Raw genomic sequence first — 24,630 nt, 5'->3', positions numbered from 1 at the left:
TGTTGGTATACATTCAGCTATGTAATGTGTAAACATATCTTGAGTCATGGGTGTAATCTCCAGTAATATTGTTTGTCTACTTTGCGAGACTGCCATGTCTGTCGCCTAATCCAACTTTATTGCTATCATTTATACTTACATGCAAAGTAAGTGATGCGTATTTTTTTTGACGTGACTTTTGTAGATTCGTTGCAACAGGGGGACAGTTGTGGATGAGGTTGGAAAGTAACGGTGACCACTGTGGTCCGGAGGTCCCGGGTTCTAATCCCGTTGGGGACATATTACAAAAATCATTTTGTGATCCCTAGTTTGGTTAGGACATTACAGGCTGATCGCCTGATTGTCCGAAAGTAAGATGATCCGTGCTTCGGAAGGCACGTTAACCCATTGGTCCCGGTTACTACTTACTGATGTACCGGGTGAGAGCCTTCAGCGCTCCCCATTTGTCCGGCCAAGTAGTTAATGCCATCTGCGGCAAATCTACAATAAGTCAAGTCAAGTCAAAAAAAAAACTTTCTGATGTAAGTGAGTAATCGTTAGATGAGATGATGCTATGTCAGGGGCCTATGCCGAGGTTGGTAATCCACCTCACAGCCCACACGATAGAAGAAGAAGAGACTGGATAGTTGTAGGTATCTAAGTGGTCCTGCCAACTCCATTAGATAAGGAGGTATGCAAAAAATAACGTCTTATCATAATGTTATCTACTGTTTATTGTGGCATCATGTGATATCATTATTGTGTGACGTCACTACATGTATTTTATATTGCATGGATTATTGTAGCTATTTAGGTAATTTTGTGGTTGACAACAGTTGAGGTAAACAGGTTTTTTTTATTGTTTATCATCCTTGTTGTGCACGCTTGTTGCTGTTGTTGGCATAAGGGATTATAATAATATTAACAAAACTGTCTATCTACACCCTGAGGGGCAAAAAAGGTCATACATACATAAACAGCCTATATACGTCCCACTGCTGGGCACAGGCCTCCCCTCAATCAACCGGAGGGGGTATGGAGCATACTACACCACGCTGCTCCGTTGCGGGTTGGTGGAGACGTTGCTCCAAAGGAGCAATTAATCTAAAAAGCAATATTGTAATTTTCATCATCACTAATTTAGGAGCCACGCGCTTGTCGGTGTAGCATTCTCCATGCTACTTTTTATGGGAAAATAGACAAGTGGTTCCCTCTTGCATAAAACATTACATTAGGTACATTTGCATAAAAGTAAACTTAAGGAACATTATCTATCTTTGTGTAAATAAATTATAGTAAATATCTATTAAAACACATATTAACGAGTTCTTACCGCGTTTAAAATGGGAATATGAGACTCCCGATATTAAAAAAAAAACCCCGATAGAAAATTATGGATCTACCTACTCCACTCCAATCTCATCAGTCATCCCGTGATCATGACACTTGCAACAGTGTTGAAATATCGGGAGTCTCATAGCCCTACATTAAAAGTGGTAAGAACCCGTTATTATGTGTTTTAATTATGATAATAACCGCGTAAACTTAAAACAATGTATAAATATCTATTATTGTTATTATTACATTTATTTGTATGTATATATGTTTGTATATTGTATAATTAGCTGTAGATATAAGTAAGGCTATTACATTAATTGTTGCGATTAGTGTATTATTATAATAATAATATAATTATGTAGTATTGTGTATGCTTCACCCAGGCCTACAGGAAGAAATTCCTATTAGAAATAAGTTGTGCCTATCTCTCCTCATGTTGTCATATTGTATTTCTGTGTTATCCTGTGTACAATAAATTAATAAATAAGTGCGCAACGTCACATATCACAAAAATCACATCCCTGATTTTGTTACTAAATTGCAGGCTGATCACCCAATTGTCATGCTAAGCCGGTGGTCCCGGTTACTCATCATCATCATCAGCCCATTAACGTCCCCACTGCCGGGGCACGGGCCTTCCCTATGGATGGATAGGGAGATCGGGCCTTAAACCATCACGCGGGCCCAGTGCGGATTGATGGTTATTAACGACTGCTAATGCAGCCGGGACCAACGGCTTAACGTGCTTCCGAAGCACGGAGGAGCTCGAGATGAAAACTTTTTTTAATTTTTGTGGTCACCCATCCTATGACCGGCCTTTACGAAAGTTGCTTTACGTCAACAATCGCACCTCAATATCCCCGGTCCCGCCCAGGTAGCACACTGGCTGATTAAATGTCGAACCTGCCTCTTATTTAAGTGTAAAAGTGTTATATAAGATGTTTAATGGTTTTTTTAGCTTCCATAGGCTGTTATGAAACTTTGAAATACGTTAGTTAATCAATGGTTGGTAAAAGGTACATCTAAAATACGTAATTAAGCTGTGGACTGCATACGAGTTCATAGTTAGTGTTTTATAACGTTTTTTGCTGTTGAATGGCTGAAAAATATTCTTTTATAACGGCAGCTGGTTAATGGTACGGCCCAGTGGTGTTCTAACGCTTAAAGCTGGTGAAGGCATCTTTTATCAAGCTTTTACACTACTTGTGGTCTATTTTGAAACCAATAAACAGACTTCTGGTTAAAGCTGTAAAATAAATACTTTAAACAGCCTGCAGCTGCTTAAAATACGTTAAAGTATAATTTAATTACTCCTGAAGCTGTAAAAGTGTATCGAGTCGTATATTTTAACAGCTTGGATTGCAAAGCTGTTTTGTGTAATTTTACAAGTGGCTTATAATTCTTGTAGAAACGTAGTGTCATTTATGCGTACTTTTATAAAGATTATCACATTCCGGCAAACCCTTATGGAACTTGTTGCTCTTGATGACTCAGGTTTGGGCTGTGATCCGCCATTCAGGACAAAGGATTTTATATATATATAGATAGATAATACCGGTTTAACGGTTTTTATTATTTGCCAAAGGAGCCCTAATATGCTGCATAAAGTAGTTGCTGAAATACGATATACCTCATTAGTCATTAGAACTGCGTACCCCAAAACCTTGTAAAAACTAAAAGTGTAATTGAAAGTATCTTATGCAGAACATATGCAGCCTGTGGCTGATTATTGGTATTCTTTTCAGCAAATAGAATCACAAGATATTTTTTCAGCGACTTAAGCTGAAACCTTATGGACGCCATAACTAACCTCAAAAATATAGTTTGTATCAAATTTTAAATCCTAAATTCTTCAAAACTACACATTTATTTCACATAATAACTATGTTTCAACTTAAAGTACGTTCATAAAAGGGTATTATATATGATTACAAGTAAAATTTTACCAAAAGCTTTTTCACTCGAAACTTATCTACACATTTCTTTCAATATAATTAAATAATTCTAAGGGCGCATCAATTATTAGTTATAAATTAGTATATACTACACGATAAAGTTGCACTCGCAATCTGAACTTATTATAATAATCACTGGTTCAAGTTACCGTAACTCGAAGCAGTAATATTTTAATTAAAAATGGATGCCCTGTCGCTGTTGAATAGAAACTTATTCTCCTGTTGTTAAAAATTTAAAAATATTAAATATTTTTATATGGAAAGCTCAAAAAAACGTTTCAATTGGATACCGGGTACGTCAAAAGCTGCGCAAGCGCTGGATATGGTAATCTTAAACAGAATGAAACGTTTCGAAAGTGTTTATTGCAGCTTTAATTAAGCCTTTATTAACGTAAACCACAGCCTATTTTCAGCCATTATAATACCAAAGGCTGGTTAATTTGGGGCCCTTTTTGGCTGAAAAAGCGCTTTTTCAGCTTTAATACAGCCAATTTAAATACCGTCATACAGCATTGATATTCTTAACCAGCACTTGTTCAGCGCTTATGCAGCAATTTTGTGCTACCTGGGCGGTTACTACTAAATGTAAATACGTAGTCGTTACGTGAGACATGTGGGCCTTTGGCGGCTCAATAATAACACTGACACCAGAGTTGATGAGGTTGGTAGTCCACCTCCTAACCCACACGATAGAAGGCCGAACAGGCATCTCTGCGACCTTTGGTATGCGTGTTTTCAAACGTCAGATGCGTCGTATCTATTTCAGCGGTAGTGCTAAATGCCACGAGGTCACCTGGTGAAATTTAAATACCAGGGGTGGCCGCAGGTGCGCGCAATTGATAGGTACAGTAATGGCAATATCATGTACCCACTTTAGAACCCTGTCGCACTATCATATTTGATATTTACGAGACCTACGGTTTAATTTGTCAAAAAAGTTAATGTGAGATGGTTTTAAAGTGTACATTAGTACTCGTGACCGTACGTACCTCAAGTTTTATTACTTTGTTGTCTTTATTGGTTTGTCTACTTTTTAAAGCAATCACTTTGCGTAAATGGTGATATGTGCTAATGAAAGAAGCGAAGGTGAAGCTATAAATCACTCAATAAAAACTGAATAAAGTTCAGGTCAACACACTTCAATGAGAACCGAGTGCTATTTTGTAGGTAAATAGGTACTTATCTGCTTTTTACCTTCCGTCGGAACTACTGTACCAGAAAATACCTTCCAGTGATTTGTTTAGGAATATTGTTTAGTAGGTAGATTACTATCTATCTCATCATCATCATCATCAGCCCATTAACGTCCCCACTGCTGGGGCACGGGCCTTCCCTATGGATGGATAGAGAGATCGGGCCTTAAACCATCACGCGGGCCCAGTGCGGATTGATGGTTATTAACGACTGCTAATGCAGCCGGGACCAACGGCTTAACGTGCCTTCCGAAGCACGGAGGAGCTCGAGATGAAAACTTTTTTTTTGTGGTCACCCATCCTATGACCGGCCTTTTGCGAAAGTTGCTTTACTTCAACAATCGCAGACCGAGCGCGTTAACCGCTGCGCCACCGAGCTCCTCAATACGCTTCACTAAGCACCAAGCTCCACTATCTATGTATAAAAAATAAAAACAAAAGAAAATGTGCAGGTCGTGTCGTATCAGGAGGTGAAGGATTTGGCGGGAAGAAGAGAGGAATGACGATTACTCCACCGACAAGAGCACAGCTCTTAAATAAAGAGGGAGAGGTAGATTACTAAACAAGTAACTGGCATGCAATTTTTAAGAAGATAAAAAAGAAGAGAGGAATGACGATTACTCCACCGACAAGAGCGCAGCTCTTAAATAAAGAGAGAGAGGGAGCGGTAGATTACTAAACAAGTAACTGGCATGCAATTTTTGAGAAGATAAAAATTAAATGTCTCATAAAAGAATGAGTTACACAGTGGAGTTACATTAAGTCTGTGGTGTTATTTCGACGCAAACCACCAGCCCCTATGGTCGGATAACATCGTGAAACTTGCACATTACTGGAAAGGATGACGTGAAAGACAGGAGGCCTGTACCCAGCAGTGGGTGGATATGGGTGACGTAGATAAATACACAGTGCTTTTGAAATCCCTGTGCCCTGAGTAGGCCCTGTGCCCTCAATAAAGTGTTACGAAGCGGTCACCTGCTAATTTGGCGCGTGCCAGTCATCGAGCGTGCCAACTTCCGTATTTTTGTTCGCACAGTAATCGTTTAAAATTGCACCGCTTAATTGCCAAATGCCAACTCTATATAGTATAGGTGGTATAGGTATCTACCTACTACCCATATACGACTGATGGTACACATATACCACTGGTGGTACACATACACGACTGGTGGTACAAGTGGTACAGGAAGCTTTTAGATCTTATCATCTTAATATCGTGCCTAGCCTAATAGGTATACCTACCGACTGTTATGCATTTTGTCTAATAATTATAGGAATGTCTTATTTACGGAATATACCTGATCTTTATCTTGTCCTCGGTCTGTCTCTTGAGATAAATGGTACATACGATTTTAAGGCAGACCGCCACCAGACAGATGGTCGCAAGACTTTGTAAGGTATGTATGCGTGAAATCAATGGATGAGATTTGTACAGAACCGGAAAGAGTGCCATGAAAGAGAGCTTTTTTTTTTGTTGTCGATGGCATTGACATTCTTTGTGGTGGTAGAAAAAATGTTTCAAAGGTAAGTTATATGCGTAATGTAAAGAAGTGGAATGACTATGCTCTGCTGAGTATGTTGAATGTTGTATGGATATGAGGAGCGCCTACTCATTTGTTAAACGCAATCTTTAGGAACTACATCCATCATACACTTCGTCACCTTACAACGAAAAAGTTTTATGAAAACTACGTAAGCGCCTTTTTGAACATAGAGCAACAAGGATCATTTTTAAAATAGGTAATCACGTAATTACATTCTGATGTGATTTACTTCAACAAAACCTCAATTACATTATATTATTTTAGTTTTACTTAGTAAGTACCCGAGCAATGAGAAAATAGGTAATTTTCACGTTAAATCTCGACAGCGCCATCTATATTATTTTTGGAGAACGATTCGGTATAAAATGAGTCTATAATTTTTTACCTGGATGGAAACTAGTCAAAGAGCAACACGGGGAGGTCCGTGCCACGCTACGAAACTAATAATGTCTATTGCGACTTTCGAGGCTTTGATATACTATAACAACAACACGGACCTCCATTGTCAAAAATCACATCCGAATTTGATTTTTCAAAAAGACGTTGTTACGAAAACCACATTTTCGTAAGGCGACGATCGATAAGGCGACGACTTGCACCCGACATGTCGGATTGTTGGATTAAATTAGAAAAATATTTATTAACACTTGCAACATTTATCCGCTGTCAGTGTCGTCTGACAGATTTTAAAAATGGCAGAAGCAGAAATCATGGGGCTTTTCGGCGGGAAACGGGAACGGGACAGTTGCTTTCTTCATTGAGTAATCTAAATAATTAATACGAAGTGGTGTTTTGTGGTTAATGATCGCATTAAGTTAGTCGGAAGACATTCGCGAGTGTTATTATATTGGAGTATTCAATAAACAAAGTGTATCTGCCTATTTTCGCTTCGTGCTGGGAAGCCGCTTCATAACTCAAAAGTTTATGCGGACTTTTGAGTTAATTCGTTTGGGGTTCGGAGTAGGAGTCTACTCCGAGGGTGGGGGCTTAGGTTTCATCATCATCACCTTTCATCATTTCATTAATCATCAAGAAAAAAATACGTCAGACGTGGCTGTATGGGCATAGTTCCCTTTGCCTTACCCTTCGGGGAAAACCAAAACAAAAAAAAAAAAAAAAAGCAGAAATCATGGCGTCGTCCGTATAAAGAAAGTGACGCTACGCTTGGTTAATTGATGAATTTATTGATATATAACGTTGATTTTTCAGATATTTGACCAGAGTACAAATATTCACACGTCAATAAATAAGGTAAGGAGTTTTGTAGACTTGGACGCTCAAAAATGGGACAATTTGAGACGTCGAAACCCGGCGCGTGAACATAGCAATATTGTTAAAGCAATTCCAATAGATTTGCAGATTTATTTCATTTCTTTTCCTTGAAATAAACTTCTATAACAATGCCATGATCTACTATTGTGATACGTTTCTATTACATAAGCGTATTACTCAGTTTTGTGGCACTTCATTTTTAGCCATTAATGGAAAGTAATTACTGTTACAGCGGACGTGAAATCATGGCTGCCCCAAACTACAAACAGAATACATCCATGTCGATGCCAAGCCCCCAGAGCAATCCGCGTTTGTATTCCTTTTACCTTATATTTTAATTAAACCTTTTGAATTTCAGTATAGAAACCACCTTTAATACACCTTGTTAGAACTTTTAGAGTTATTACAGCGAGAATATTTAGTCATTAAAGTAGTAAATAAAAATGTAGTGAAATTATTTTTGTTTAAATATTGTTAGAATACTAGATACTAACTAATATAACATAGAGAAGTTGATGCGTTGGCAAGCTTAGCAGGGCTGAAACAATCTTGGTTGTGCTGGTATGTTCTACTCAGTCTCTGTGCCCGTCGCATGACAACTCTGCTTCCATTCAAGCAATTGCATCAGTAACAAACTTTATTTCTTTTAATTTTAATTCCTTTTGCATTTATACTTACATTGTTCTCTTTTGTTGGTTTTGTTTCATGTTATGTTATGTTGAAACAGACTACATGATTGCGGGGCCCCCAATGAGTTTCGGTATGATGAAAGGTAATGACACAAAGTGATTTACTTTATTATATTGTTCAAAATTATTCTCACCTCATACTGTTTTGGATTTAGGTTCTGTGGGGTATAGTAACTGCACAAAATTTCAGGTTTCCGTCACTTTCGATCATCATTTTGCAATCACTGTTCTCTCGTCTCGTCAACATGTCTACTCTGCTGTACTAGCGCCTACTAAACAAACTACTGCTAGTAACTGCTCGCTCTCAATAACAACTTAACTATTTCAGTTTCAGTTGAAGTTTTTAGATGTTAGTGCATATTTGATTATCTTTTTGTTTGCCCTCGTCCTAATCCTGTCCTATCCCTTACGCTTTTTTGTTTTTTCTTTCATTGTATTGCCGCCCCGCTGCTTGGCTTGAAGGCGGTATGAATGCACCGCCGCCGCACCATAACCAATACCAGTACCACCCGCAATACCAGGGTGGACCCCAGATGGGTCACCCAGGTCACCCGGGGTATGGGTGGCAGCAGAATCAACAGCCACAGGCTCGTTTCGGTGCAGAGAGCGCGCGGCGCGCTGCTACCGGGGGCGCCGCCGGACAGGGCGCTCAGGCCGGGAAGGATGATAAGACTAGTCCGTTCATATCCACGGTGCATTCACACCCTGGCTTCCAACCGCAGAAGATTGGCAAAGGATCTCCTATTGTGAGTATTTTAACATTCTCAAATTTACTTTTTCTTTGGTTAGCTTGCATATTATTGAAATAAGATCATATTCTATATTGTCCAAGTGCAAAATGTTCCCTTAGGTAATTTTTCAAAACTGACTATAGCAAGTAACAAGTAAAGCTAAACACTCAAGACACAGGTGAAGTACAATCATAAACTTCCCTATTCCAGGGTGCGGGGCTCCCCAAACCGCCGAAGCCGCCGGAAAAGCCTCTGATGCCTTACATGCGCTACTCACGCCGCGTGTGGGACAGCGTGAAGGCAGCTCATCCGGACCTCAAGTTGTGGGAAATAGGCCGCATCATCGGTGGTATGTGGAGGGACCTGCCTGAGTCTGAGAAATCTGGGTTTGTCGATGAATATGAAGCTGAGAAGGTAAGAAAACTTCTGTACTTTTCTTTTTATTTTTTATGGCTAGGGTAATAAATAGGCTGGCCTGCAGTGGGATATCCCTTAATAGATCAATGACATCACATCACTTATTTTTCTTTTAATTTCTCATTAGAGTTCAGTCTTACATTGGATGCCATTCTGTTTATAATGAGGCGTAGCCTGAAAAATATAATGCCTTGTTCCCAACAACTTTATATAGAGAATAACAAGTTTATATTTGCCCCAGGCGCAGTACATAGAAATGTTGAAAGCGTACCAATCGTCGCCTGCTTATATTCAGTGGCTGGCACATAAATCTAGAGGTACTATGGACCTTTGCCCACTATTGGGATCCATTTTGTGTATAATACCACTGCTACCACCTCACCGCCACTAAACTCGGGCCATATGGTGTATTCAGAACACAATCACTACATTATTTCATATCATTTTGAAAAGTAGTTCATATCCCTACAAGTATTACTTATATAATAATTAAGTGTTATTTTTTTTTTCATTTTAATTTCCTTAGTTTACTCAATTGTATAAGAGTGTTTTTAACGTAAATAATAGTAGGTAAAAACTGATAAAACCACTGTATATTCAAAGCACATAGATGTTGAATAAATTAGTAACTACACTTTAAGAATATATATTTTGAAACATGTTTTAGACTGTACATCACACCACATGTAGAGAGCTGTGTGTTATAATTTAAAAAAATGGAAATTCAAGTGTTTGTAATTAATACAACGCACAACGGTAGCGTAAAGCCGAAACATTGTCATTAAGCCGATTATAAAGTTTTTAGCCGATTATAAAGGGAGATTATAAAGTCGATGACTGACCATCGACTTTACAAGGTACAAGCATACAAGAGATAAAATAGAATGAATATTTTGTCAGAACATATTATCAGAATATCGAGTTTGATATCTGATATTATGTTAGAGTCACTAAGAGTTAGAGCTATTATTGAGCCGCCAAAGGCCTTTGATATGGCTCAATATATGCATTGATTAGCAACTCAGTTTCTAAGACACACAGCTTTCTAACCCCCGTATGTAATCGTGACTAACACGCACACTAAAAGATGCAACTTTTCCCAACATGCACATCTCGTGTCCATCATTGTTGTGCACTGGGCTAACGACAGTCGGAGTACGAAAAGAGTCTAAAGGCATACCACAACTCCCCCGCCTACCTCGCTTATATCGCCGCCAAAAACAAGGCAGTCGGTAAGGCATTGGTCGACATATTGCATGGAAGCCTGACATTGGTCGGATTTGGTAGTGAAGTGCGACAGGAGTCCCGATCAAATCTACAATAAGTTACGTTGCTGAGTGCTTCATTACGAAATCACCTAAATAACCCCCAAAATTATTTTACTTTGTTACTGAAAATATTATATCAAGCCACGCGTGCTGCAAATATTGTTAAACAGTTGAGACTAGTAGAACCAAAGATGTTACTGTTTGAGTATGTTTATTATTAACCCTATGGAGGAGCTCGATGGTGCAGCGGTTAACACGCTCGGTCTGCGATTGATGAAGTTAAGCAACTTTCGCAAAGGCCGGTCATAGGATGGGTGACCACAAAAAAAAAAGTTTTCATCTCGAGCTCCTCCGTGCTTCGGAAGGCACATTAAGCCGTTGGTCCCGGCTGCATTAGCAGTCGTTAATAACCATCAATCCGCCGCACTGGGCCCGCGTGGTGGTTTAAGGCCTGATCACCCTATCCATCCGTAGGGAAGGCCCATGCCCCAGCAGTGGGGACGTTAATGGACTGATGATGTTGATTATTAACCAATTTGTTGAGATACCAGACAGTAGATTTTACATTATGTCTCATCTCATCTGAGTCACGTTCATACATTCTAAGCCTCAGAATTTCAGAATATCTGCTAACTTCTTTAGATTTGAAAATTGATACACTGTCGCACTTCACCGTTTAAATGCGTCATTGTAAACAAGGCACATACTTCAAAATTCTCGCTACATACTCGTTACATCAAAACAGAATGCATGAATTGATATAATTGTTATAATTTGCACTGGTCCTATTGCATGCTACACAACTCTTTTCTACTCCACTCCTTTGTGTTTTTATGTCTTATTTCTGTGGTGGATTTGATTTTTGGGAATTCCACTAAAGTTGGGTTTAGACCGAATGATAAAACCGCAGCATTGTTCTGGATGCATGTAGTGTAGTGTGTGTGTCTGCAGTGGATGTATGTAATATTGTTTAAGACCTTTTTGGCCTGTAGCAATGCAATAAATACATTTGAATTTGATATTTTAGTGTAAACATAAATTATTATATCACCATTTTCACTTAACGAATAAAGAACAAGAACAAAAAACTAGGATAAATTCGCTAGAACACAAAAGCGAGCATTCTCAGAATATTCTATAGAATTTTCTCAAATAAATATAAAACTAGAAAAGGAATACATACCGCGATCAGGTCTAGGATGTTTTAAAGAAATTCCAGGTCAAGAATACTCTAAATAGAATAGCATGCATGCATTCATAGCATGCGAGTCATTCCCAATACAAGTACTCTAGTTACTTACTGGGAAGTCTCGACAACAAACTTCGTTACAATTATGAGAAATAAACTATTTTTTATTTTTTTTATTTTTATTTATGCATGGAGTCTTTGATGAGAGAGGAAGAAGCGAAAGTGGTGTGGCAGGAATAGTCAAAATCTTAGTAAGTGGAATTCCGTGATCTCTGCCTATCCCAAAGGGAAACAGTCGTTTACCCACAAATAATTTTGTAGAGCGGGGTAGAATGAACATCCACTCGTTTGATGTAAATCCACCTTAATGTGTATAACTTAATTTCTTTTTTCGAATTGTTAAAAAATGTTTGATTATCTAAATTCGCAACTTGATCAAATCCATCATACATCTTTATAATACTTTCTATTATCTTTGTAAACAAAAGGGTAGTTGTGACAATATCTATTAACTTTCGAGACATAATTGTTTGCTATATACTTGTGCTTTACATATAATTTCATGTATGTAATGTATGCTTTCATTAAATATCGCTCATTTTTAATTAAACGGCTTCAATTCTGGTACGAAAGATTTTTGATACAATAATTATAAGTTGAGTCGTTTCATACAAACAGTAATTCAATCTTAATTTTCAACTTGTTTATTAAATGTATTTTTTGGTATTGTCTGGTGAACTGGACTTCATAAACCCTACTGGGCACCCTCAGGCCTGTTGTCTTAAATTTTGTACCGGGTTTTCTTAAAGTAGTTAATGCCGTTTGCCGCAAATCTATAATAAGTTACGTCACAAAATAGACTATGCAAATAATACCAGATTTGCAAGCCCAATTACCAATACATGTGTTATAATAATATGGTATGTTACTAGTGGGTAACCTTGAAGACGAGAGCTCTAACAAGAAGGGCAGCTCACAGAAGGAACAGCAGCAGCAAGACAGAAGAATTGACATCCAGCCCGCGGAAGACGAAGAAGGTAACTAACTTTTCATTACCACACATGATATTAGGCTAAATAATAGGATACAGGAAGAGTAATAAATACAATATAGTACAAATCATTTTATTGCACAAAGATAAACGTAACAAATTGGAAGAGGCACAATCGGTGGCCTTATTGCTAAATAGCAATTTCTTCCAGACAACGTTAGGGTAAAAGAACTAAGTAAACAGTGGGTTATGCTATGTACGATTTTATTGTTACTCTATTTCTCTAAACGTATATAAACTTATACAGAGTGTTAGTGACATCGTAACGAATACTGAGGGGGATAATTCAGATCATGATTCTGAGTTAATATCAAGTGGAATTTTCCGTCGCAAAATTCATGTTTTTTTTTAGATTTTTTTAATTATCTTCAATTCTATACTTTTGCGATTGAAAATTCCACTTGATATTAACTCAGAATAATGAGGTAAATCAGCCCCCTCAGTATTCGTTACGATGTCACTTACATCCCTTACCAGTACATACAGGTAGCCATACAAGTAGGTATGGGTGTTAGTGACACCGTAACGAATACTGAGGGGGATGATTCAGACTATGATTCTGAGTTGACATTAAGTGGAATTTCCTGCCGGAAAATTTATGATTATTTTTATGTTTTTTTAAATTATTTTCCGTTCCATACTTTTGCGACGGAAAATTCCACTTGATATCAACTCAGAATCATGGCCTGAATCATCCCTTAAAGTTTTCGTTACGATGTCACTAACACCCTGTATAATATGGAAATAAGTGCCATCTAGTGACTTTGACAGTTAGTACAAATGCTCGCCACCGATGCGCGTGTACGATAACGTCAATGTATCTGTGTAAATCGTGGCTTTTTGTATGAACTGTCCCGGGTGTGTCCATGGTTCTGATGACGTATATCTTTCAGATCAAGACGAGGGTCTGTCAGTGAAGCACGTGTCCTACGCCCGCTACCTGCGCAACCACCGGCTCATCAACGAGATATTCTCCGACACCGTCGTCCCTGACGTGCGCTCTGTCGTCACCACTGCTAGGATGCAGGTTTGATACCCATCTTGTATATTTTTGTTGACGAGGAAAACTTAAAGTGGGCAAATGCGGCCTTAAAAGCGATCTCTTCCAGACAGACTTTGATAGTGCATATATTTTTTATTTTTACATCATCATCATCATCAGCCCATTAACGTCCTCACTGCTGGGGCACGGGCCTTCCCTATGGATGGATAGGGAGATCGGGCCTTAAACCATCACGCGGGCCCAGTGCGGATTGATGGTTATTAACGACTGCTAATGCAGCCGGGACCAACGGCTTAACGTGCCTTCCGAAGCACGGAGGAGCTCGAGATGAAAATATATTTTTATTATTATATATTTTTATATATTTTTTACATACTTACACATAATTCTTGCCCTTATTGGAAGTGGGGGGTTAAAGAAGACGGAATTCCACTTTGAATTACATACCCCAATAGGAAATTTTATGTATGGATGTGTTATTGCAGATCTTAAAGAAGCAAGTGCAGTCGCTGACGATGCATCAGAAGAAGCTAGAAGACGAGCTCCAGCAGATAGAGGAGAAGTTCGAGGCGAAGAAGCGCAAGTTCATCGAGAGCAGCGAGTGCTTCCAGGAGGAACTTAAGAAGGTAACTCGGTTTACTAATTACTCACTTCTTGCAGATTTATCATCGCAGAATGTCCTTCTCAAAGTTATCCTAATCTTAGAGTTAGACTAAAAATAATCGGTCAACCTAATCTCGACTGATACATCACTATGCTTATGAACGTCACAATACTGTCCTCCGTACTTTGGCAGCTATAATTCATACGGCGCATTGAAGCTAATTGCAAAATATTAAAATATAATTTCGTAGTGTGGATAGTGGATTATTAAGCGGCTTGCGAACCTCACGAGTCTCCTAATAGCTTTTCGTTAAAAAAATGCATACTAGAATACTAAAAACCGACCACTTTTCTTCGGATTGAACGAGTCTGGTGCCTCGCGAGACTTCAGGCGCTAAGCAAGCCACCTGCTCGGGATGACTGCAGAAATCGACCAATATGACCATTACCATTCGTTGCACCCGTGACTCCTGCATGTTTACCTGATGATGATGAATAAATGTGGTTTCCTCAGCACTGCAAGCCAGCGGTGGACGAGGAGACGTTCGGCCGCATGGTGGAGCGCGCGCTGGAGCAGATGCGGCGCGGCGTCAACCCGGCGCACGCGCTCACGGCCAACGCCAACCCGCCCGTCGCCACCGCTGAGAAGAAGGATGAGGTGACATGAGATTATAGGCTACTTGACAACCTAGACAAATGAGACACTTTTTAGACTGCCTGTCCGTTGAAACGGAGCGAACTTGCGGAGGGGTGAAACGGATAAATATTATTAAGCGGAGTCAGAAATCAGAATAATTTATGCAACGTAATTATCATGGATAAACTTGTTCAAGGTCAATGTAACGTTTTTGAATTTACGTCATTTCGCAAGGTTATGGCTGAGGAGAAGAAATGATAAGAAATAAGAGTTCTTATGCAATCCTGATGGTTAATATTTATCCGTTTCACCGCTCCGCAAGCTCGCTCCGCTTCAGTGGACAGGCAACCTTACGAAACGTCAAAACGAAAGTTTGACGTGACTTTGGACGTACTAAATCTCTGAATTCGACTTTGTGAGTTTGAATTCATGTTTGGATATAGCACGTGGTTTGTGTTCGGTTAGTGGCAATATCCTCGCCCCTTATTACATGGGACTTAAACATCCCTGGAGAAGAAAAGGTGTTACCCCTAAGGGGATAGAAGGGTGATGCCTTGTTATCATCATCTCCCTAGCATTATCCCGTTTTTCACAGGGTCCGCTTACTTAACCTGAAGATTTGACAGGTCCGGTTTTTTACAAAAGCGACTGCTTGTCTGACTTTCCAACCCGCGAAGGGAAAACCAGCCCAATACAGGATAGGTCACATAAGAAAATGTATTTTTCGGGATGTGGGTTTGCTCACGATGTTTTCCTTCACCGCTGAGCACGTGATAATCATTTATGATCTAAACATGAATTCGAAAACAAAGCACGCAATACTGTCCCGTGACGTCATCAATAACGACAAACATCGTACTTATTGTTACGTATTCATAAATAACATTTAAAAATAAGTCGAAATGTAAAATTTGATTGATTTTTGGTCATCTTAGACTGGATTATATTTCTAGATTAGCATCTTATAATTTATCTTTGACCCAGTCAAATACCCTATTGTACATTTGCAGCACCTTGAGGGTTGCTGCATCCCCTCTGTCTTCCAATCTCTTGGATTGATATTTCTCGCCATAATATCAATATTATGACGAAGACAGTAAATACAACCGCAGGAATATTTATTCGTTTTATTCACGATCATTATCAATTTAAGAGCTATTCTCTTGCTGGTGTAACGTTCTCCATTTTTGACTACCAAAAGCCAATTCTTTGACTTCTCTATAAGATAAGACTTTCGCCTTCTCTTTAATCTGTTCCATGTAAGCTCTTGGTCTTCCCCTTCCTCTCTTTCCTTCTATGATTTTGATAATAAAGGAACTTATCGAAATTAAAACTAAAAAGTTGCGCATACTCGAGGAGAATGGAATGAAAACTCGAAAGAGAATGTAGAATCCGTACTTTACCCTTAGCCAATGGAGACGGACCAAAACCAGAAGCCGGAGACCAACGGACCCAACGCCCCGACACAGGTGGACAAGGTGTCCACGAGCGAAGCCAAGACCGACGGCGCTCCTGAGCCCAGCAAGGAAGAGGACAAGAAGGAGGCACCGCCTAACGGACTCGCCGCAGACGGCGAAGGTTAGTGCTTTCTATCTGAAGTATAAATGTAGTCGGTACATGCATGAGCCATGTTCGGAAAACAGCGCTTGTTCATCAAGGGCTCACACTCCCCTAATATGTATATGGGGGGGGGGGGGGGGGGTGTTCCAGCCTCTTAGGGTGGTATTAATAAACTAATCTCAGCTCCGAGACTGCCCTTAAGATCATGTCAATGTGACAGTTCTTATATAAAAACAGGGAGTTGAGCATGATCTTGAGGGTAGTCTCAGCTGAGATTAGTTTATTAATGGTGCTAATTCCTGTAAATACCATCTAATTTTATTTTAAGTTATATCTGTCATTTTCTTATCCGCCGAAAAGGAAAGAGACGGGTAATCGACAAGCATAAAATTTATGGAACACACGTCAATTTTAAGCACAAATCTAAACCAACCGTCTAAAAATTTTACATCCGTCAATAACCCGACACAGTTAAGTAGACAGCACGTCAAACGGATTGCATACCAGTGACGTACCTTTTGATTCGCCCGGGTTATTCATTCATTTACTCATTCTTCCTAAAATTAAGAGCTGTGAATCATCCGTCCCTTTCCTTTTCAACGGATATGAAAATGACGCATATAACTTAAAATAAAATTAGGCGGTGTCTGCAGGAATCGGGGCCAATACCACCCTTAGTCTTTTAGCTCCAAAGTAGTCATGTGTTTGTCTTCTATCGTGTGGGTTGTGAAGTCGTTGACCAACCTCGTCAATCAGTGTTATTATTGAGCCGCCAAAGACCCTGACTTGGCTCATGTAACGATTACTTACTGACATCACTAAGTAGCAATCGCGACCAACGGCTTCACGTGCCTTCCGAAGCACGGATCCTTTTTCGGACATTCGGGTGATCAGCCTGTAATGTCCTAACCAAACTAGGGATCACAGAGTATTTTGTGATATATCCCCACCGGGATTCGAACCAGGGACCTCCGGATTGTGAGCCCAACGCTCAACCTCTAGACCATGGACGCCGTCACGCCACGTCACGTCATGCCCGCCATAGAGGTGGTTGTGCTTGTTAAAGCAGTTTGTTGACATAGATATACATGGATAGAGTATATTATGCGATAGGTTCGCATGTTTCCGCAATACATAAACTGCCTATATACGTCCCACTGCTGGGCACAGGCCTCCCCTCAATCAACCGGAGGGGGTATGGAGCATACTCCACCACGCTGCTCCACTGCGGGTTGGTGGAGGTGTTTTTACGGCTAATAGCCGGGACCAACGGCTTAACGTGCCCTCCGAAGCACGGAATCATCTTACTTTTTCGGACAATCAGGTGATTCAAGCCTGAAAAGTCCTTACCAAACAAAGGACAGTCTCACAAAGTGATTTCGACAATGTCCCCATCGGGAATCGAACCCGGACCTCCAGATCGTGAGCCTAACGCTCTAAGCACTAGACCACGGAGGCTGTTTCCGCAATATCACAGTCAAATTTCAGAATATGCCTAATAGATAAGCTGTTTTTCTTTAAGATAATCATGAAACTCCAATTTATATCCAGGTGAACGCAAAGAAGACAAGCTACAAGACATAAAGCCGGATATCAAAGATGGCATGGTCCCGGCTCCGGGGGCGCCTCCTATGGGCGCGCCGCCGATGGGGGGACCTCCAATGGGTCCTCAAGGTCCACCAGGGCCTCAAGGTCCGCCGGGGCCCACAGGTCCGGCGGGACCCCCCGGTGGTCCTATGCCTGGTGGGCCTGTACCTGGAGTCCCCGGGGCGCCTCCTGGACAACATATGGCGTCTCCTCCGCACCATGGTAAATTGAAATTGTTAATATTTTAACATTCGTACGAATTGTATCCATATGAAAACTGAAAAGTGCGACCATCTTAAATGCATGTTTCACTGTATCTTATACTGCTTTGTCGGATAAGATCTGGATAGTTTCATCTTCTTCATCTCTCATGTAATGTCTGACCTGGTGTTAGGAATAATATTGAATCGCCAAAAGCCTCAACCAGAGGGCTCAACTTCATTTGGTGTTTGTTTCCAGCTATGATGATGCCTCCAAACCCGAACGCGCCGCCACATCCCGGAGCACCACACCCTGGTCCGCCGCCAGCAGGTATTTTATTTACCTAATTCCCACGGGAGCTCGGTGGCGCAGCGGTTAACGCGCTCGGTCTGCGATTGTTGAAGTTAAGCAACTTTCGCTATCGTCTATTTCTTGAAATGTCTTGTCTCTTGCGTCTTTCTTCTTCACTAATTCTTAACGCTCGTCTCTAGTCGGCGGCTACGGCGCCCCGTACGGCGGGCGCTACTACGGCGGCTACGCGGGCAGCTTCCCGGGCGGCTACCCCGCGCACCCGTACTACGGCTCGGGGCCCGAGCACTACGCGCCGCACCCGCACCACGCCGCGCTGCCGCACGCGCCGCCGCTGCACGCGCCAGGCCAGCACGCGCCGCCGGGCTCGCACGCCCCCGCCCCGCACGCACCCAGCCCGCATCCGCCCGGCCCGCACGCGCCGCCACACGTGGCTGGCCCGCACGTGCCCCCGCACGCGCCCATGCCGCCGCACGCGCAACACCCGCAGCACCCGCCGCATCCCGCACCCATGCACCACGAGCCCGCCAAGCGTGAGTATTTATCTATTCAATACTATATTATACACAGGACAGAACGAATAGATAACGTACAAGATGAACAAACGGAACGTATTCCTAGAAGAAATCTCTTCCAACAATCTGGAGTATACCTTACTTCTTGTTAAGTTTCTGGTATGAGTTCCATCTTTTTCTAGGTCTTTAAACACACTTATCCGTTCTGGCAATTTAAAGTTATTTTTTTTTATATTTCAGCGGAGGAGCCGCCTGCGAAGAAAGAGGCCGAATGATTGTCACCAAAACGCGTCGTCAAACGACGGCGCAAGTCCTCTTCGAAGGACGCCCAGTAGACCGTCTACTAGATCAGTAGACCATCTACTTATCGCTGCTTGAGAGACAGTATTCAGTGATCAGTGACGGACTATAGACTATGAAACCGGTTTCTAGTGGATAGAACTGTGTAACTAAAGTTTTGACTATAAAATCTTTAAAGGGACCTACGTCTGAGCGAGGAAAGCGGAGGAACACAGGCAGATATAAAGCAATAACATTGTTTGAATCATGCATCATTCCTCCTCAGGCAATGATTATTGGTTCCTATCTTACACGACCTCTAGTCTCAGTAGTACGGTTGTTTTGTCCGGTCACGTACTACTGAGCCCTTTTTAGTCTCATTAGTACGGTTATGACTTCAAACCGAACTGTTGAGCCTATAGCTGTAGTTCGGTTAGTGGTGGGCAAAACCTGGTGTGACCACGAGTCCGAAGGGCTTTAAATAACAGCCGGCATTCGGGCAAAGCTCACTCTGCAGTGAATGTTGGCAGAAGAACAGGTTCTAATTTTTTCACAAAGAAAATGATTTTGGTTCCGATTTTTACTATTAAATATGAGTACTGAAGTAGTACTGAGGTACTGAAGTTAAGTACAAGAAGTAAGTAAGTTATGTTATGTTTTTTTACAAAGAAAATTATTTTCGTTCAATATTATTTACTATTTTAAAAAAAATATATATAACCTATAATAACCAAAAAAGTCACATAAGTTCGGTTTGACGTCATAACCGTACTAATGAGACTTTTTTGGTATCAGTAGTTCGGGGCCGGACAAAACAACCGTACTACTGAGACTAGAGGTTACACGACTCCTTCGCTTCGTTTAGGTATAGTTTTAAAAAAATCTGTCTGGACTTAGAATAGAGGTACAAGTGATTAGAACGAATAGTGATTGGCGTAAAATTATCGCCTTCACAAAGTTAAAGATAGTATGACGTATTTATAGGGAATGAATGCTTCTAAAGCCAGTAACTATAGCACTTGCTTCGTATTCAAGCATTTATAACAAATGTGGAATGTCGACTTTTAATTAAAATTAAAAATAAGGATGAAAATACTGAGGGGTTAAAATGGCCACATCGAAGCGATTCATCTAAAAAAGCAATATTGTAATGAAAGTAAGTGCGCAATGCAAAATGTCAAATTGCAATATTGCTTTTTAAATGAATTGCTTTGATGTGGCCTTTTTATCCGCCCTGTTAAGTTTAGGCGTCCATATTACTTTTATTACATGATTACATTGGGATGGTAACCTATTATTGTAAAAGTATCTATGACTAAGTAAAAGGAAATCTATCACCATGTAAAGGCTCGATTGGTTACAAGGGGTGGATCTGCTTACTCCAAGATTTTGATGTACTGTATGTAGGTATAGAGAAGTGCTAGTAATGACAACACAGTTGTTAAAAAATTTAGAAGATAACGTGATTAGGAACAGTGTTCACTTGAGTAAAATCGTCATGTAATGTATTAATTAAACATCAATTTATTTACAGCTTTTATACATTTAATATTGATTCAGCTGATATTAAGGACTACATTTGTTATACAAACGTAAATAATAGGCGGTTTTACGACATAAAAATAGAATAAATAATATTGAAAGATAGGCATTGCTATCATATTTGTGTTACACATATAAGCTCAAATGACTACATGATAAGAAAAATCCAATATAGGTTAGCATCTTTCATGAAACTATGAAAAGTGAACACCATTTTACTTAAAAGGTGTTCATTTTTCTCATCGTCAATCATCTTTCATCATCACCCAATTCTTGATTTCACCATTTCTCATCAACCATTTTCACTAAAGAAGCTAACCTATGTTTAGGCCAGCTCGCTGTATAACGCGTGCTCAATCTTTTTCTTAGACGTTTGTTTGCGCTTTACCTCATGGCTGTAAGGCCCTATGTCCTTTTAAGATCTATTGTTTAACTATTGTGTCTGGAACACCGAGGATATTTTATAAGCGTTAGACAGCGGCTGGCCTCACCTAATAATATAGTATAGCATGTACATAAACAAATTTGTAAGCTTTAAGTATATTTTTACACAGTCTATCTGTTATCGTCTTGAATGCGATTGCTGTTTCTACCGAACTCTACTATGACGGGCCGGCCGCTCAGTATAGTACCGTTCACTTCTTCCAGTGCGCGTATCGCCAGATCTTCAGCTGAAAATATGCAAATAAAATTAATATTGTACTCAAGCGTTTTTATTCAGATGTGACTATCCTAACTTACTTAGGGGTAAAACCACATCTGTCAGCACCTTCCTGTACGTCTATCCTTTTCTGTTATTCAGAACCGTCATTTGCTAGAGCGAGAGAGAGCGACCGCACGCGGTAGAATCGACGAGACGATAACTTGCGACAGTGCCCATAAGCATGCTTAGGCGTGCAGCCAGATGTGGTTTGATCTTTACAATACGATTATATATATTTTGCGCTGGTATAACACACATTAACAAAGCGTTCTAACTGCTTTTTCTTACATTGCACACACTTGTCAGATAATATAATAATTATTTCTGGTCTTGCTTGAGCATTGTATCCATATACACTAAATGAATCCCTGATTAGACAACCATTGTTTACTAGAATTATGGTAACACTTAGGTGTCACCTAAAATTTTACTTTTAGACCTAGGTCTAAAATCAACTGGGCCTATGTCTAAAAGTAAAATTCTAATAACTTACAATGGAATGAGACGAACGCCTGTCCCCTCATACGGCCTGTCATCAACCGCACGTCAATCGGACCCCCATTCTCCAATTGGAACTGGTTGAATAAGAGAGACAGCTGTTCCTGACCGACTGACGGTGCTATGTTCTTGAGGTACAGGACCTGTTTGAACAAAAACATGAACTGGAATTAAGTTCATAATATAAAACAAACTTACAAGTAATAGAAGACAGCCTGCAGTCACTTTGGTATGAAGTCCTATCCTTTGGATGTGCTGAAATCTTTGATAGCATGTGATCAGACCACTGCCTATACAATAGCATAATATACTATGAATAGAACAGTAACTCTCAGCCCGGCACCAATATGTATCGGGCGCCGACCCCCCGCACTCCCCCACTGGGTCTTATTTTAGTCTAAATAACCGTAAGTCGCTAAGGAGTAAGGGGTAAAGCGTATCCGCGCGCGGCTGCGCACTGCAGCAAGATGTCGCGTTCTATGCTCACAGTACAGCGCGCCAGCGATCCGCCACCTCGACGATTCGTATTATCTTGCTCTAGAAAATGACAGTTCAGAGTGACAGTAAAGGATAGAACATTGAATGTAAAAAATAATACCTTAGAAGGAATCCCAGGTTCATAGTCTTTGAATCTCTCTATGGTCCTTATGTCATCAACACTCATTTTAGTTCCTTCTAGCAACTGTTCCTCAGCCCCATTGACTGGTATTACTATATCAACAGCTCTGAATTCTTGCTGTTCTATACCATTATTTACCACATTATTTTCATGCATTCTTTCTTCAACATTAACTGGTTCTAATCTCACAATTTTATTATCTTTAATGGTATACATTTGTCGCTGTTTTGGTCCCATGACTTGCTTTTCTTTTTCAGCAGATTGCTGAGATCTAGTAGGCAATTCCTTTACATCCCATAAACTACCTGATTTAGCAACTTTAGAAGAGTGGTCTATAGTTGGTATCAACTGTTTTTCTTGAGCCAAAATTCTTTCTTTTCTCCTCTCTAGATGTCGAAGAATTTTCCTTCTCTTTGTAATGGGAATAATGTCCGTTTTCAAATGTCCAAAGAGATTTTCTTCTAATTCTTTTATCTCATTCATAGGGTGTCCTTCAGGATAGAATGTGATGGGTTGCTTTTGTAACCTTTCAAATATATCAGTGTCTTTTGAAGAGCATGGTTCTTCTTGTTTAGAGCTTAAAAAATAAATCAAAAGGGTCTAGTTAATGTTAGATAGAAAATAATAGATTGGCTCACAACATTACTGTGTAAGATGTTATCTATATACAAATATAAACACATTTATGAATGTAGTCTAGTAGAATGTAATCTACATTTACAAATGTAGATTAATACCATCAAGTTTAGTTAAATATTCCACCAAATTACTGACCTATATTAATAGGCTAGTTTCCAACTAGTCAAATCAGTTTTTTTTTTGCTATACATCAAAACACGAAATTACTATGGAATTTGTATGTAAAAGCACACTGACATCATAGAAAAACGTGATAAAAGTCAAATTATTATTTCGTTTTACTTGATTAAAATTCATAAATAAGTTAAGCAGAAAAAAGAAAGTGTTTTTAGTTACTTTTAGATCTGTCTTTATTTAGTAATCAGAATTTCATAATTTTTCACAACCCAATTATTATAATATTACAAAATGTCAGTCATTAGATAATAGTGAAACTAGTCTAATAATTGGGTAGATTCCTAGGTCAAAGATAAATTATAAAATTCAAATTACTAAATAAAGACAGATCTAATGGTGACTAGGGTATATTACTTATTAATTTTAATAAAGAAGAATAATAATAATTAGTGTGACATTTTGTCACGTTTTTCTATGATGCCACAGGTCCTTTTGCATACTAATTCCATAGTAGGTAATATTGTGTTTTAATATTTAGAAAAAAGTAACTGTTTTGACTAGTTGGAAGCTACCCTATAAGTAATTCAAAGCTTACCTTCCTGCCTCATTTTGAGATTCATTTATCCTATTGTAAATACTGTCCAACTTGCTCTTCAGCACTGAGCATTCCACTTTCTTGCGTTGATCTAGGAGGCCAGCTTCATTGTCCTGATATAGCTTTATTTCTTCACTAGTCAATCCAATCTTTTTCAGACATTCTAGGTTTTGTAAATCTTTTTCTGCTTGTTTGAACTCTTTAAAAGATTGCAATCCATACTTGGTGAAAGGCAATACTTCTGTGGTCTTCTCGAACTCCTTTGGCAGAGGTTCAGTACTGAAAATTGGTTAGACATTGATCAATGATTCGATATTCTCGTAATCAATCAAGACTTTATGCATTTCAGTGTATGACTGGAGAGTACTTACGACATGATTATGATAAGGAACACCTATTTACTGCATCACTGATCATATGAATCGTTTATTATCCTTATGCTATGTTTGGAATATTTTTACGGCAAATCGCAGGGCAGCATTTAGCTTTTCCTGTAGATAATTTTGTTAAAAATCAACAACTCGTCGAATTATACAATTAATATGACATTTTTGTTTGACAGACGTCCGAGCGAATGAATTCGATATTTATATTTCA

The 24,630-nt window shown here is 39.6% G+C and overlaps 2 protein-coding genes across 4 annotated transcripts; one reads left to right on the top strand and one right to left on the bottom strand.

Moving 5' to 3' along the window:
• Positions 1-7,118: 7,118 nt before the first annotated feature.
• LOC126375419 (SWI/SNF-related matrix-associated actin-dependent regulator of chromatin subfamily E member 1-like) lies at positions 7,119-21,564 on the top strand. Of its 3 annotated transcripts, none has more exons than XM_050022330.1 (15): positions 7,119-7,260; positions 7,514-7,590; positions 8,009-8,053; positions 8,433-8,716; positions 8,912-9,115; positions 10,269-10,350; positions 12,508-12,612; positions 13,520-13,653; positions 14,115-14,255; positions 14,747-14,890; positions 16,279-16,447; positions 17,981-18,238; positions 18,476-18,547; positions 18,709-19,059; positions 19,282-21,564. In XM_050022330.1, exons 2-15 carry the CDS (start codon positions 7,527-7,529, stop codon positions 19,314-19,316), a joined length of 2,088 nt encoding a protein of 695 aa, XP_049878287.1. In that variant the 5' UTR covers positions 7,119-7,260; positions 7,514-7,526; the 3' UTR covers positions 19,317-21,564. The 3 variants fall into 3 exon arrangements, with proteins under 3 accessions (XP_049878287.1, XP_049878288.1, XP_049878289.1); XM_050022331.1 differs by lacking the exon at positions 10,269-10,350 and adding an exon at positions 9,360-9,435; XM_050022332.1 differs by lacking the exon at positions 8,009-8,053 and having other exon boundaries at positions 8,574-8,716.
• Positions 21,408-24,574, bottom strand: LOC126375425 (RNA-binding protein 41-like). The gene is made up of 5 exons (XM_050022340.1): positions 24,405-24,574; positions 24,034-24,312; positions 22,662-23,259; positions 22,059-22,206; positions 21,408-21,533 (listed from the first exon to the last, which is right to left on the bottom strand). The coding sequence occupies exons 1-5, from the start codon at positions 24,407-24,409 to the stop codon at positions 21,418-21,420; spliced, it is 1,146 nt and encodes a 381-aa protein (XP_049878297.1). The 5' UTR covers positions 24,410-24,574; the 3' UTR covers positions 21,408-21,417.
• Positions 24,575-24,630: the final 56 nt, after the last annotated feature.

This window comes from Pectinophora gossypiella, chromosome 19 (assembly GCF_024362695.1).
Source record: "Pectinophora gossypiella chromosome 19, ilPecGoss1.1, whole genome shotgun sequence".
Taxonomy (NCBI): Eukaryota; Metazoa; Arthropoda; class Insecta; order Lepidoptera; family Gelechiidae; genus Pectinophora; species Pectinophora gossypiella.
Note: the sequence above shows the minus strand (reverse complement) of the source record. Positions and strands in the feature narration are given on the sequence as shown.

Coding starts and splice junctions, on each gene's coding strand:
- LOC126375419 (XM_050022330.1), top strand. CDS start 7,527: ATGGCTGCCCCAAACTACAAACAGAATACATCCATGTCGATGCCAAGC. Junction 12,613..13,519: donor GCCCGCGGAAGACGAAGAAG/GTAACTAACTTT, acceptor TATATCTTTCAG/ATCAAGACGAGGGTCTGTCA. Junction 18,548..18,708: donor CCCTGGTCCGCCGCCAGCAG/GTATTTTATTTA, acceptor GCTCGTCTCTAG/TCGGCGGCTACGGCGCCCCG.
- LOC126375425 (XM_050022340.1), bottom strand. Junction 22,207..22,661: donor AACCTGGGATTCCTTCTAAG/GTATTATTTTTT, acceptor TTGTTCAAACAG/GTCCTGTACCTCAAGAACAT. Junction 21,534..22,058: donor GGCGTTCGTCTCATTCCATT/GTAAGTTATTAG, acceptor GCATATTTTCAG/CTGAAGATCTGGCGATACGC.